General features: G+C 46.8%; 1 protein-coding gene across 1 annotated transcript in view; it reads right to left on the minus strand.

Moving 5' to 3' along the window:
• Positions 1 to 14,721, minus strand: part of GREB1L (growth regulation by estrogen in breast cancer-like) — a 184,195-nt gene that overhangs the window by 21,385 nt on the left and 148,089 nt on the right. The window contains exons 19-23 of the mRNA XM_011957773.1: positions 12,151 to 12,490; positions 7,067 to 7,182; positions 6,156 to 6,400; positions 3,205 to 3,782; positions 2,872 to 2,974 (exon numbers count right to left, since the gene is read on the minus strand). Coding sequence (XP_011813163.1) covers positions 2,872 to 2,974; positions 3,205 to 3,782; positions 6,156 to 6,400; positions 7,067 to 7,182; positions 12,151 to 12,490 — 1,382 coding nt within the window. The remainder of the gene's footprint in view (positions 1 to 2,871; positions 2,975 to 3,204; positions 3,783 to 6,155; positions 6,401 to 7,066; positions 7,183 to 12,150; positions 12,491 to 14,721) is intronic.

The following is a 14,721-nucleotide window of genomic DNA, read 5'->3' on the forward strand; positions in this document are numbered from 1 at the left end:
ATATATATATATATATATCATTAATAATAAAATGTATAAGATAAAAAAGTAGCTTAAGACAACTTTCAAAGGGAGAAAAGAAACTTTCCAAAAAAGGCTAAAGATTGCAGGTACAGCTAATATCTTTTAACACATATAATACATTTATTTTTATATCCCTGAACTAAAGTCTGCACTTTGAAGCCTAGTCTAGTTTGTAAAAAGATGTCATTGTTCCTCTTGAGAGCACCACTGCATTAACCTGCAGTAAAATGAGGGAGAAGGAAGAAAGGCAAACAGTGTTTCTTACTACAAAGGTCAAATGAGCTGTAACAGACTCGCAGCTCACCAGCACAGAGCAAGAGTCAAGATCACTGTAGCATGATCCGAGGGAAAAAATCAAAGGCACCACTCCGTTGTGGTGCCAGGGAGCCTGGCGGGAAAGCTGGCAGGAAGGGCAGGCCTGGACTCCCGGTCTGCTTGGCTGTGGCTTTGCCCTCCCGGCTCAGCTCTTTCTGGGGGCCTTGGGGTGTTTTGAGGCCGACCTCGTGGGCCTGACAATCTGGTGCAGCTTAGCTGGGGAAAAAAAAACAAGGAGATGTAGATGGGAGGATGAATTCACGTGTGTGTGTCTGAAATCATGGATGTGAATTGATGAGAAATGGAAACAGGCCCGAAGCCATAAAAAAGTGGTTAAATAAGGCTTTTACCTACTCTTACTCGGCACTAAACTAATTTCTGGGGCTGGTCATGGAACAGGTTCACCTATTTAGGTAAAACAAGTGAAGTGAGATCTCCAAGAGCTAATTTGGTAGATGATGCCAAGGGCTTTCCCTATTCCAGACTCATCTTTGAGAGGCTTGCGAAGAACTTCCACATGGTTGCTTCTGCTTCCCACAGTTCCCTGCCAGCACAGTCAAACTGGTTGGAGATGTGAAGCCACGGTTTTGAGTCACACTGTTGTTCTTCTTTTTTTCTTTTTTTTTGAGACAGAGTCTCTGTCATCCCAGCTGGAGTGCAGTGGCGTGATCTCAACTCACTGCAAACTCTGCCTCTTGGGTTCAAACAATTCTGTGCCTCAGCCTCCCAAGTAGCTGGGATTACAGGCACACACCATCACGCCTGGCTAATTTTTGTATTTATAGTAGAGACGGGGTTTCACCATGTTGGTCTCGAACTCCTGACCTCAGGTGATCCGCCCGCCTCGGCCTCCCAAAGTGCTGGGATTACAGGCGTGAGCCACCGCACCATGCCCAGCCGAGCCACACTGCTCTTAGCTGCAGAGTGGAATCATCTCCCTGGTGCCAGCTGGGGAAGACAGCTGGAGTGGTCTTGGTATGCCCACTGGCTCGCACAGCCTGATCAAGCACCTGCCCCTGTGTCTTAGTGCAGATGTTTTGTTCGTGGTGCCAGCGTTCAGTTCTACACATAAGAAGTTTTCATCTCATTATAGTAATCCCGTGCCTTCACTCAGAGCCTATGGGTAAAATATAAGACATACTCTGAGGCCGGGCGCGGTGGCTCAAGCCTGTAATCCCAGCACTTTGGGAGGCTGAGACGGGCGGATCACGAGGTCAGGAGATCGAGACCATCCTGGCTAACACGGTGAAACCCCGTCTCTACTAAAAAAATACAAAAAACTAGCCGGGCGAGGTGGCAGGCGCCTGTAGTCCCAGCTACTCCGGAGGCTGAGGCAGGAGAATGGCATAAACCCGGGAGGCGGAGCTGGCAGTGAGCTGAGATCCGGCCACTGCACTCCAGGCCGGGCGACAGAGCAAGGCTCCGTCTCAAAAAAAAAAAAAAAAAGACATACTCTGACCAATCAACAAAGGACTAGTATCCAGAATGTAAATATGCCCTGGATCCTTAAGCAGTTGAATACTACAACTGGAATTTTACAACAGTTAACCATCCAGGCAATTAATCTACCTAAAAAGCCTTTATAAAATGCCTTTTTTTTTTTTTTTTTTGCAGCCATAAAAAATAATGAGTTCATGTACTTTGCAGGGACATGGATGAAGCTGGAAATCATCATCCTCAGCAAACTAACACAGGAACAGAAAACCAAACACTGCATGTTCTCGCTCATAAGTGGGAGCTGAACAATGAGAACACATGGACACAGGATGGGAACATCACACACACACACGATGGGTGAGGGGCAAGGGGAGGGGGAGCATTAGGACAAATACCTAATGCATGCGGGGCTTAAAACAGATGACGGGTTGGCAGGTGCAGCAAACCACCATGGCACACGCATACAGCTATGTAACCTGCACGTTCAGCACACGTATCCCAGAACTTAAAAACAAAAACAAAAATGCCTTTTTGCCCAGCACCTCACAGGACATGGTAGAGAGGACGCCAAAAGTAGAATACACCATCCCTGACCTCAATGAGCTAAAAAGGCTACAGTTTACTCAGAACTATTTGCCGGACACATTTTTTTCTTTTCTTTTTTTTTTTTTTTGAGATGAAGTTTTGCTCTGTCATCCCCGATGGAGTGCAGTGACATGATCTTGGCTCACTGCAACCCGCCTGGTGGGTTCAAGTGATTCTCCTGCCTTAGCCTTCTGAGTAGCTGGAATTACAGGTGTGTACCACCATGGTTGGCTAATTTTTGTATTTTCAGTAGAGATGGGGTTTCCCCATGTTGCCCAGGCTGGTCTTGAACTCCTGATCTCAGGTGATCTGCCCGCCTTGGCCTCCCAAAGTGCCGAGATGACCGGCGTGAGCCACCATGCCTGGCCTTGGGCACATTATCGTTAGCCTCCCAATAACTGCAGGTTAGGTACTGTGGAAATCCCAGAAGCCAAAAGCAAGTTCCTGGGATTTGCGGTTCAATGTCTTTGTCTCTTGTCCCTCTGCCCAGTCCTTGGGCTCAGCACTCACCGGTGTTGATCTCCTCCTCGTCATACACATCCACCTCCAGGAGCCTGATGAGCATGCGGAAGAGGATCCTGAGGAACTGTAAATAGGAGCCTGTCTTTCCCACCTAACGGAAAGATTTTTAATTGGGGAGGAGTGGAGGCGGGGAAGAGAGGGGAGGAAAAGAGAAAAGAGATTTCACACCTTGGCTTTGCAGTCTCCTGCCTGAGAGGCCTGAATGAGGTCCTCATTGCTCTGTCACACCTGCTCCACCCCCAAGAGGTTCTCTGGCTTCTACTTCTTGGGGAAGACGTGCCAACCCCAGCCTAAGAAACAGCCAGGCTGGCTTGGCCCTACCTGTGGGGGCCCTGTCAGCAGGAGCCGCCGGGGGTGGAAGTTTCGGGTACCAGAGGCTGGGTCCAGCTGGTTGCTGTAGTCGGCGTGGTGCTGCCGGGCCGAGGTCCACTGCCTGTAGTAGAGGGACTGCTCCTCGCTGCTCATGTCCTTGTTCAGGAGCGGCCGCAGGGAGCTCACCCAGGCCACGTCGGCATGGGGCAGCAGGGATGAGGAGGATGGCAGCTTGCCACTCTTCTGGGAGCCTAGGAGGCTGTAGGCCGCTTTGGATAGGATCACCACTGGTGGCAGGGCTGCATGCGGGCCCCGGCAGCCTCTGATGGGCTGTCCCTGCCATGGGAGGGTCCTGGGTCCTGAGGACGACGATGGCGGCTTGGAGGTGGTGCTGCTCGCCATCTGGGGGCCCAGGGAGTCACACTCCTGCTTCAGAGTCTCCCCGGCTCCGGCTCCAGCTGAGCTGGCAGAGACCCCTTCATCCAGGCCCAGACTAGTGGCTGGGCTCTGGAAGCTGGGGGTCAGGGACTGCTTCTGGGACTTGTCAGCTGTGCTGGAAGAGCTCACTCCATTCTCCATGATGGAACCTGTTGAGAGAACAGACAGAACCCACCCCACAGCAGCACTGTTACTGATCTAAGGTGTGTGCTCTCAGGCTCCTGGCAGCTCTGGGAAGGAGGCAAAGGCCGGGAGAGCAGTGGACACTGGGCTCGGCTTTATGGCTGCAGACCCTGAGCAAGAAATCTTCCCTTTGCTGCTCTGCACACTGCTCCATGTTGCTTCCTTGCCCTGGCTTCTCAGTGGGTTTGGCCAATGGGAGTCACCAGCAGGAGATGCGGTGCTGCTTCCCTGGCTTCCCCTTGCATGGTCACCAGGGGTGGACCACCTTTCTCTACTGTGGGCTGCAGCTCAGGTCTGGAGAGGTGCTCCCGCCCCTCCCTGTGTCAGGCCCACAGTGGCCAGGGCTCCCTGGGGTTAACCACCCCCCAGCACAGCACACCTCTTGCTCCTTTTCCAAATTCTGTTCACATCTTAGTAAACAGTCCCACTACTAAAGGCTCCTCATATGACCTGGTGTGGGTCTGCCTTCTGACTCCTCCCAGGGCCCCACCCAACACAGGCTCCACATTCAAGTCCTGTCCTGGCAGCACTGGCTTCCTTCTAGGGGCTGAGGGCCTCATGCCTCTGGCTTCAGATCAGCTCAGTCCCTTCCACGGACTCCCAAGCTAGGGTGGGGAATGCCTTTAAGCAAAGCCAGTGTAGACACACACGACTCCAAGGCTGGTGGCTTTTCCCTAAAGCAGCCCCACGCATTTGGCCAGTTCCTTTCAAGTGTGTGTGTCCTCCTGATAGACCAGCCACTCTGGTTTAAAGACAAACCAAAAGCTCAACTAAAGGCCCTATCTGAGCTCGTCTTGTTGCTGCCCAGACATGGGCAAACCCTACAGACCCCTCCTCTTCCATTCCTGCCCAGAGCCATCCAACAGCTGCTGCCAGAATGGACAGGAAGACCAGTGCTGCTTCTGGACAAAATTGTATGTTCACATATTAGAGTGATGGATCTCAATGATAGTTCAAAAAAAGGGTGAGGGGCAGGGCGCGGTGGCTCACGTCTATAATCCCAGCACTTTGGGAGGCTGAGGCGCGTGGATCACCTCAGGTCAGGGGTTTGAGACCAGCCTGGCCAATATGGTGAAACCTCATCTCTAGTAAAAATACAAAAGTTAGCTGGGCGTGGTGGTGCGTGCCTGTAATCCCAGCTACTCAGGAGGCTGAGGCAGGAGAATCACTTGAACCCAGGAGGCGGAGGTTGCAGTAAGCCGAGACTGTGCCACTGTACTCCAGCCTGGGCGACAAGAAACTCTGTCCCCCACACACAAAAAAGGGGGGGGCTAAGGGGAGAAGGAGGGGGAGTGTGTTTCATTTTTAATCTCAGAATTCTCTGTACTTTGTTAACATTTTTTCCTTTTCTTTTCTTTCTCTTTTTATCCTTTTTTTTTTCTTTTTTTGACAGAATTTTCCTCTTGTCACCCAGAATGGAGTGCAGTGGTGCAATCTTGGCTCATTGCAACCTCCATCTCCTGGGTTCAAGTGATTCTCCTACCTCAGCCTCCAGGGTAGCTGGGACTACAGGCGTGAGCCACCACGCCCAGCTAACTGTATTTTTAGTAGAGATGGGGTTTCACCATGTTGGCCAGGCTGGTCTCGAACTCCTGACCTCAGGTGATCCACCAGCCTTGGCCTCCCAAAGTGCTAGCATTACAGACCCACTGCTCCCGGCCAACATTTTCCATGTTTTCTGCATTAAGCTTTATTACTTTCATAATCAGAAAAAATGGAAAGAGTGCTGCATTTGCTGTAATACAATTTATCCGAAGAAAATTCGTGCCAGGCACTGCCACAGACCTGCAGTAATGCTGCAAGACAGGGGCCAGCAGGCTGCAGGGTGGGCCTTCATATCCACATTGGCCCCAGAGGAGCCCTCACCATACAATGCTTGCTGTTAACTGTTTAGAAAAGCCATTCATTCACTCATTTGTTCATTCATTCACATTCAAGGAAACATTTTGTGCCAGGTACTAGGCCATTTAGCACAAACTTACAGCTTCAGGACCTGGAAGAAAAACAGGGCCTTTGTGCAAATATGAGATGCATAATAACCATGAGACGATTAAGGGTAGAAAAGACTAGGGAAAATGGTACAGGCTAGGGTAGATAAAGTTGTTTTTAGCCTGTTAGCAAGCTCTTCCTTAAATGTTTACCCGGAAAAGTATTTTGTGACTGTTCAACAGTCATGTTTTCCAAGCATCACCCCCTGGAGCTGGGTCTGGAGAGGATGCCAGTCCTGAAGGCTCCTCTGAAGGCTGTCGGGGTGTCAGTAAATGCCTCTGCCTTCTACATTCCTACACACCTCCTGGCTCATGTCTCTCACGCCATGAACGAGAAAAGAAAGCACTGACCGGAGGTCCCTGTGGCGGCGCTGCTGTTGCTCTGGGGCCGCTCCAGGTCGATGAGCAGCTCATCGGCGTCGTTCTCACTGACAGCAGCTCTCTCCTGCTCCTTCCCGCTGAGGTCCAGGGCAACGGTGGGTCCCCGGATGACCTCTTTAGAGACATAGCAGCACGCCAGACCCACCTCTTGCTCCAAGGCCGTGCGAGTTAAATAGCTTGAGTCAATTAACCGGAGGTCACAGTACTTCAAAGACCTGAACAAAAGTAATTGTGGTGTTGGTGAGTCCATCTGGCCAAGCACGCAATGTGTATGTGTGCCTGGTGATCTAGATGCAGCACACAGCAGTTAAAATCCTAGGTTTCAGTGCCAGGTGAGCCTTGACCGAAACCTCAGCTCTGCCATCTCCCAGCTGCTATGACCTTCATTTCTCTGTGCTTCATTTTCTTCGAATATAAAAAGAGTGGATAGTAGTGTCGGGCGCATATGGTGGTTGTAAGGACTGAATACAGGTAAGGCATTCAGGACGCTGCCTGACACGCACAGTAAGCATTCAACTAATGCTTTTATTGTTGTTGCCCTGCAGTCTACAGAGTCTAGATCCTTGAGGGGCGCAGGAATAGCAGATTAACAAAGACAAAGCACTTTATCAAAAAAAAAAAAATCCTGCTTTTCCTCCCTGCCTCTCTGACATTTCTCAAATGTGGCTATCACCTGTTCCCAAAATTACTGGATGCTCTCTGGAAAGCTAAAACAAAGAATAAAAGAAGGTTGTATGACTGTATGTATTATATCCCTGCATGAAACGATCCTCTTCTCATTACCTGAAAAAAAAAGGAAATGACTAGGCGATCAGCCAAGTTTTAATCATCAGTTCAGCTGGGCAACTGATGAAAAATGGAATTAATTATGGAAATTGTACCTGGGAAAGGTTTCTCCAAGAGGATCTTTGCCAGTTAATATCACAATACAAGGCAGACCGTCTAAATCTTGGTATGTCCGAGGGATCCACTCTTCTGGTTCACTTCCTCTCCAACTCTATAGCAAGAGACCCGTATGTTAAAATTAAAACTCTCATTTAAGTTTCTACCTTTTTTACAGGTTTCTAAGTCCAGATTTTAGACATACTGTGCTTTAAAATGACTCCGCTAAGTGTTTATATATGTGTATGTATGTGTATTTTAATTGCTACTACATCGCATATACAAGGCACTTCTGCAGGACGGAGGGCTGTAGTTTTTTCTCTCAGTAGAATAAAACGGGAGATGCTGGTATACCTCAGGCATTAGTAACACAAGCCAAAAACACATACAATGTGAAATATCCCACTAGTGATGGAAACCTTACAGAAATCCTGGCTAAACTACCTGAATCAAGGCACTTAAATATACTTTCTTCACATATTGGAGAGATTCTTGGAAGACTGAAAAAGACAGTTTCAGTTGTGAATGACTCAGAAAAGAATCTCAGAATTCCATTAAAACAGACATTTCACCAAGAAAATAATGAAAACAATGAACCACTCTTGATAGTTATTTTCCCTCCTTCTTGCTTTACTGGCTTTTAAAATAACTAACAGGCAATTATTGGCTTAGGGCCTTGAAACAATCTCTCTCAAGACGACTAAAAATATAACCAGACCTGGATTGAGAAAAAAACGACAAAATGAAAATGCTCCTCATTTGGAGGAGTAATGTAATTTGCTCATGGTTTCTCAAATAATAAGTATCAATTTTTCATATAAACACACATATAAGTAGACACATGTATCTTTAATAAATGGAACACCAATCTTGAAAACATGAATATATCAATGAAAAGTAATCCCACCAATTCGAAAAATATTCAAAAGTAAAATGATCTTACCGATGTGCCTATTTTAGAACAGAAAGAAAAATGACCATCTCTTCAGTAGATAAGGTGGTTTCTACTACTTTTCATTAAGTGTGTAGCATGTACCTATCCTTTTTATTACCTTTCTAGCAGGAGTTATTATAAGCAATGAACAGACATTTCTGATAATGCTTTAGGGGAAAAGACTAAGAAGCAAGGTGTTAAGTAATGCATACAATTTTTTTTTTGTTTTTTGAGATGGAATCTTGCTCTGTTGCTCAGGCTGGAGTACCGTGGACAGGTGTGAGCCACTACGCCTGGCCAGTAAAGCATACAGTTTTATTTTAAAATAGACTGGTACTTCCTTTACTAAGCACAAAATGGGATAGAAAGAAAGTCACCAGGCAAAAGATAATAGGGTTTGATTGATGATTTGCTGATGCCTATAAAAGGCTCAATAAAGGAAAGCCAGTCTTTAGTAATAAACATTCCCACAATCACTTCAAATAAAATTTCTATAATTTGTAAAACTGGAAGAAGCTTAACCATTCTTAGGCTTTTACTTGTTGTCCAATCTTTTATTATATATGTGCATACTAAGGGGAAATAGGGAACCTACGTAACTGTTTACAAGTTTCACAGACTTTCCGTGTTTTAGAAAAATCAATGTGTCAAAAAGATTTTTTTAATGCTAGAAGAAAAATGCTCTATAAAAATTTAATTTTCCACACCATTTCATGTCAAGGGGAACCATAACATTGTGTCATTTAAAGCAAACCATTCTGGAACAGAAATCACTTTAATGATCACCTTCACACTGGATGCACAGTATTCCTGACACTGGGCTTCTCCCTGAATGTGTTTTATCTCCCAGAACCATCTCCATATAGGTCATGGCTTTACCAGGAAGAGGTCAGGTTATATTGATGGAATAACAGCTAAAATGTTTTACTGTAGGAGGACTTTTTTTTTTTTTTTTTTTGGAGACAGGGTCTCTCACTCTGTCACCCAGGCTGGAGTGCAATAGTGCAATCCTGGCTCATGACGACCTCTGCCTCTCCAGTTCAAGCAATTCTCCTGCCTCAGCCTCCTGAGTAGCTGCGATTACAGATGCCGGCCACCGCACCTGGCTAATTTTTGTATTTTTAGTAGAGATGGGGTTTTGCCATGTTGGCCAAGCTGGTCTTGAACTTCTGACCTCAAGCGATCTTCCCGCCTCGGTCTCCCAAAGTGCTGGGATTATAGGCATGAGCTACTGCTCCTGGTCTATATGAGGATATTTATTTTCAGAAGATGAGTAGTCAAATCTCACTTTTACTCTTGACCAATCACAGCTAGCCAAACCCACTATAAAATGCTTTTCCATCACATTGCTAGTTCTGATGACTGACGGCTGCAGTTCTACTGTGCATCAATCAGGCCCACAAGATGATTTTATTGCAGAAGCACTTAACACAAAAGATGGGGTGATCGTTGAGTTCAAGGATAATATGAGGCTTGAGACCAAGAACATCTAATGAAAGCTTCACCTGCCTTCTGGAGGAACTGGCTTAAACTGTATCCTTCCAAAGGGGTCATCATCAGTATAAGTTAACCACAATACACAATAGGATAATTAGGGGTAAGCACAAAAATAAGATCACATAATAGTAGTGTTGGATTTTACCAAAAAGTAGAGATAGCAGGCACAATCTTGCCATCCCGAAAATGGTGAAGGAAGTTGGTAACTTAGAAATAAATGAGTGAACCAGAATCTACTTGACAATTCAGTCTTGCTTAGGATGTGAACATCCCAACATGATCTCATATTTTTACTCCCACACAAATACAGGGTGTAAAAAGGACTGATGTGATCCAGTGAATTTGAGAATTTGGGACTTATTTTTATATATTTTTAAGAGACAGGGTCTCACTATGTTGCACAGGCTGGAGTGCAGTGGTGGGATCATAGTTCACTGCAGCCTCAAATTCCTGGGCTCAAGCAGTCCTCCTGCCTCAGGCTCCCAAGTAGCTGGGACTACAGACATGAGCCATCACAACGGCCAGAATACAGGACTCTCTCATGCTTACTTGTTGCCTGGCAGCTACTCATACCAATTGAGGAAGTAACACTGCCTTGAGAAGTAACAACTTGAGGCCCCCTTTGTTTAGGGCACAGGGATCCTCAACTAATCGCCCTTTGAAAGCCCTGCAGGTGATTCTGATGAGCTAGCAGCCAGATGAAGAACCTCAGGCCTTGACTGTGGTTTTCCAACAGTGGTCCAGAGGGGTAAATTATTTAGGACAGACTGATTTATACTGACTTAGTGACTGGCCCTTCTGAACACATGGCTGAAGACTCTATAAGTAGCTTCACTTAATCGGTGTTAACAGAGCCCAGAGCCCAGGAGAAGACCCACCAGCCTCACGTGCATTTAGGTAATCTCTGGCAACAGGTGTGGGAGACTCAGCATGGTGCTGCTGATTGTCCGCCTTTCCAAATTCTTCATCATTAGCAATATTCGAATACTCTCAAGCCCGTCATTCATGTCTCCATGAATTATACTGTAAGAAGCGTTTCTGGAGTTTTGTTATTCATCCTAGGAATTCACTGTAATGTAGTCTATGACTATAACATAAAATTGTGAATGTGTATATATGCAACATAAATGTTACAACTTCTAAATATAGGAGTTTCTATTTTTTGGACAATTTTATTTGTTCCAGTTGCTTATCAAGCTAATACAAGATATTTTGTCTGCATTTTGGATTATTTAATTTAGGTTAGCTAACTGAACACAAGAAGATTTACATCTCCAGAACAATTTTTAAACACTAAATAAATATCCCCAAAGTAGAACTCTGAGAGATTAGACAGCCCAATTCTCTCATTTTGCAGATGGGAAACCGCAGCCCAGGGTGAAAATGCAAATTCCCCCAAGACTGTGTGCCTTCTTTTCATAAAATTTGTGCTGAACCAGATTTTCCTTAACCCAATTTAGCTCAGTATTTAATGTATAGGGTGCAGATACAAGTTGGTATAACTCAGACATACAGAAACTAGCTCAGTTCCATACCAACTTGTAGGTGGATATTTGATTAAATGTTTTCTAATGGCTAGGCCCCACTGGATTGTAGGCCCAGAAAAACCGAGTTAGGTTAGTTGGTTGAGGGTTCTACTCCTCCCACCCTGATGCCTGACAGGAGAGGAAGGGGAGAAGCAGTCAGTCACTGGCCGTGCAGCGGGAGCAGTGAGGGACTCAGTCATGCACTAAATCCTTCTGTAGGGTGCCTGGCGAAGTCTCAGTCCAGCCAAAGCCTTGGGGCTGAGGGTCAAAGCAAGTACAAAGAAACAACAAACTGTTGAGGATTCCACATGCAAGAGGGCCAGGAACAGTTCTGAGAACTAAGATGAAACAATACTTTACCGACTCTAGACATGAGCTCACAGACAGGCTAGATGAACAGAAAAGAATTAGTGAGTTGAGGATACTTAAAGCGTTACCCCCCCAGAGGTCTGAGAGGACAGCTTACCTTTTTTTCTGAGAAAACAGATGGCCATGGGCTACATGCATCTTGAACAAGGCCAATAAACATGGGGTCAAATTGGGTCATCTCATTTTTTTTTTTTTTTTTTTGTTGAGAGGCAGTCTCGCTCTGTCGCCCAGGCTGGAGTGCAGTGGCTGGATCTCGGCTCACTGCAAGCTCCGCCTCCTGGGTTTACACCATTCTCCTGCCTCAGCCTCCCAAGTAGCTGGGACTACAGGCGCCCGCCACTTCGCCACGCTAGTTTTTTTGTACTTTTTTAGTAGAGACAGGGTTTCACTGTGTTAGCCAGGATGGTCTCGATCTCCTGACCTCGTGATCCGCCCGTCTCGGCCTCCCAAAGTGCTGGGATTACAGGCTTGAGCCACCGCGCCCGGCCTGGGTCATCTCATTTTTTGCACCTGCAGTTGGAGAGCATGGAAGACCAACTGCATGCACCTGCTATAAAGGGGCTGGGCAATCTTTACAAACTGGTTCTAATTAAGAAAGTGAGTATGTCCCTTCATTGAGCCTTATCACTGTCATGGAAATCAAATTTACACATGTGTAAAAATCTATTAAACTCAGGCCCCTGAGCCACTTATGTAGGATTCCTAGAAAAGAGAAACAAATGGTATTTTAAAGGAGAAATGTCTGTCCAGTGCTAACCTTTAATCGCGCCACAAAGTGAGTTGCAACACTGAGTTCAGTGGCCGGGTTCCCAAGGATGATCTCGAACCGATACTGCAGACCCAGTTTGTCGCGCACCTCCTGTAGCCGCTCCTTGGCTAACATCGCCAGCTGCACCGAGGGCACCCTGATAATGAGCATGTGTCCCCTCCCACTTTTGTTTTTGCCTGGGGAGCTGATGAGGTCATCCATAATGCTGAGTGTTTCTGGTGTGCTGTGGTCTCGGAGCGACGCCATGGTGGTGAGAGCCATCAGAGCCTCAGAGTACTGCTGGATGAGAAGATAGCAGCGGACGACCATGCTGTGCAGCCTGGGGTACCTTCAACAGAACACAAGGCACTAGCACTCAGGCAGCAGGGCCAGCTGGGAGCAGCAAGGCCTGTGCAGTAAGAATGCAGATTAAGCATGGTGGGGAAGGGGCTGATCAGTAGGGCTTTAGCTCTAGAGTGACCTGGGATCCCACATCACTGGAAGGAAAAGGCTGAGCTTCCGAAGCATGCAAATCAACCTGCTGGGATAAGTACAGCATAGTAAAGGCGTTTAGAGATTGTCTAGAGACCTCTCTTCTCAAACTGTGATCTATAGACCAGCAGCAGCAGCACCTGGGAACTTGTTAGAAATGCTGAATCTCCCCACCCCAGACCTACTAATCAGAATCTGAAGCTTAACAAGACTCCCGGGGAATTGCATCCACATTAAATTCTGAGACACATTGGTCTATTCCATTCATTGCCGCCATAGTCATCATGGATAATCCCTGGAGCCTCACCTCTTGCTGGTGGCATTGGGTTAGAATGACAGCACTGTCCACTTATTTCTCTGATATATAAGATTACAATAAAGGAAATGGAGGCATCAGTGTATTATCTGTCGAGTATTAGACATAAAAAGGGTAATTATTATTACTAATCTGAGGTCAGCCTCACAGATAGCAATCTCTATCTTTCCATAAACTGTTCCTTGGTGCTGGAGAAACCTGGAGCTGACTGGAGAAATAGCACCCCCTAGTGTTGTAGCCTCATCACCTGAGACCTGGCTCCGTCAAGGGAGCCAAGCGAATCTCAGCCTGGTAGCAGCAGCCTTTGGTACCATTTTTCCCTAAGCCTGGACTGCCAGGGAAGAGGATCCCTTTGTTAAAATCGGCAGTTTTTACAATTACAGAGGAGTCAGAAACAAATCTCACCTTTTGGTGCTATGGCCTCAGCCAGGCCTGATGACAAAATGAGTGCAAACTGGCAAAGAGGACCCACTTACAGGTATGGAGAGCTGCTAGTCAAGAAAGCAGGTGCTTGGCTACCCTGAGCACACTGCCCAGCAGTACTGCTGCTGCTGAATAAAAATAATTTTTTTGAAAAACAGAAAGTAGGCTGGGCGTGGTGGCTCACGCCTGTAATTCCAGCACTTTGGGAGGACGAGGTGGGTGGATCACTTGAGGTCAGGAGTTCGAGACCAGCCTAGCCAACATGGTGAAACCCCATCTCTACTAAAAATACAAAAATTAGTCGGGCACGTGCCTGTAATCCCAGCTACTTGGGAGGCTGAGGCAGGACAGTCACTTGAACCTGGGAGGCGGAGGTTGCAGTGAGCCGAGATCATGCCATTGCACTCCAGCCTGGGCGACAGAGTGAGAGTCTGGGGAGCTGAAGAGGTCCCCATAAGAATAAGAAAAATAAGAAAAGAAAGTAAGAAAATAAAAAATAAGAAATAAGAAACAAGAAAAGAAAAAGAAAATAAGAAAAAAAGAAAGAAAGCAGGTGCTGGCAAAGTGGGCCCTGGGTCCAAGGTTGGCCAAGGCTCTCATGGAGCCTGGTAGAATAAGGCTGGGGCTGTGCACTTTCTTTCTGGTCGCCATCTGGTAGCAATGTAGCCACCAGCAGCTGGGTAGGCTGATGGGGGACTTCACCTTTGTTCCATTCTATAATTCTACTTAAAATACAACAAGTGGTCCACTGGCCTTGCACAGAAAACCTCCAGGTCAAATAAATGCCAATGACAGCTATCAAATGAATAACACACGAATACTTCTGAGGTGTTTTAGAACTGGAAAGGACCAAGATGCCCTGTATATGAACAACTCTGTCTTTTGTTTTTCTTTGAGACGGAGTCCCGCTCTGTCACCAAGGCTGGCAGGCTGGAGTGCAGTAGTGCACTCTCGGCTCACTGCAACCTTTGCCTCCTGGGTTCAAGTGATTCTCCTGCCTCAGCCCCCTGAGTAGCTGGGATTACAGGCATGTGCCCGGCTAATTTTGTATTTTTAGTAGAGACAGGGTTTCTCCATGCTGATCAGGCTGGTCTCAAACTCCTGACCTCAGGTGATCCGCCCGCCTCAGCCTCCCAAAGTGCTGGGATTATAGCTATGAGCCACTGCGCCTGGCCTCTGTTTTGTTTTTTGAGACGGAGTCTCGCTCTTTCACTCGGACTGGAGTGCAATGGCGCAATCTCAGTTCACTGCAACCTCCGCCTCCCGGGTTCAGATGATTCTGCCTGCCTAAGCCTCCTGGGTAGCTGGGATTACAGCGCCCGCCACCACGCCCGGCTTTTTTTTTTTTT

This window comes from Colobus angolensis, unplaced genomic scaffold (genome assembly GCF_000951035.1).
Source record: "Colobus angolensis palliatus isolate OR3802 unplaced genomic scaffold, Cang.pa_1.0 Scaffold45, whole genome shotgun sequence".
Lineage (NCBI taxonomy): Eukaryota > Metazoa > Chordata > Mammalia > Primates > Cercopithecidae > Colobus > Colobus angolensis.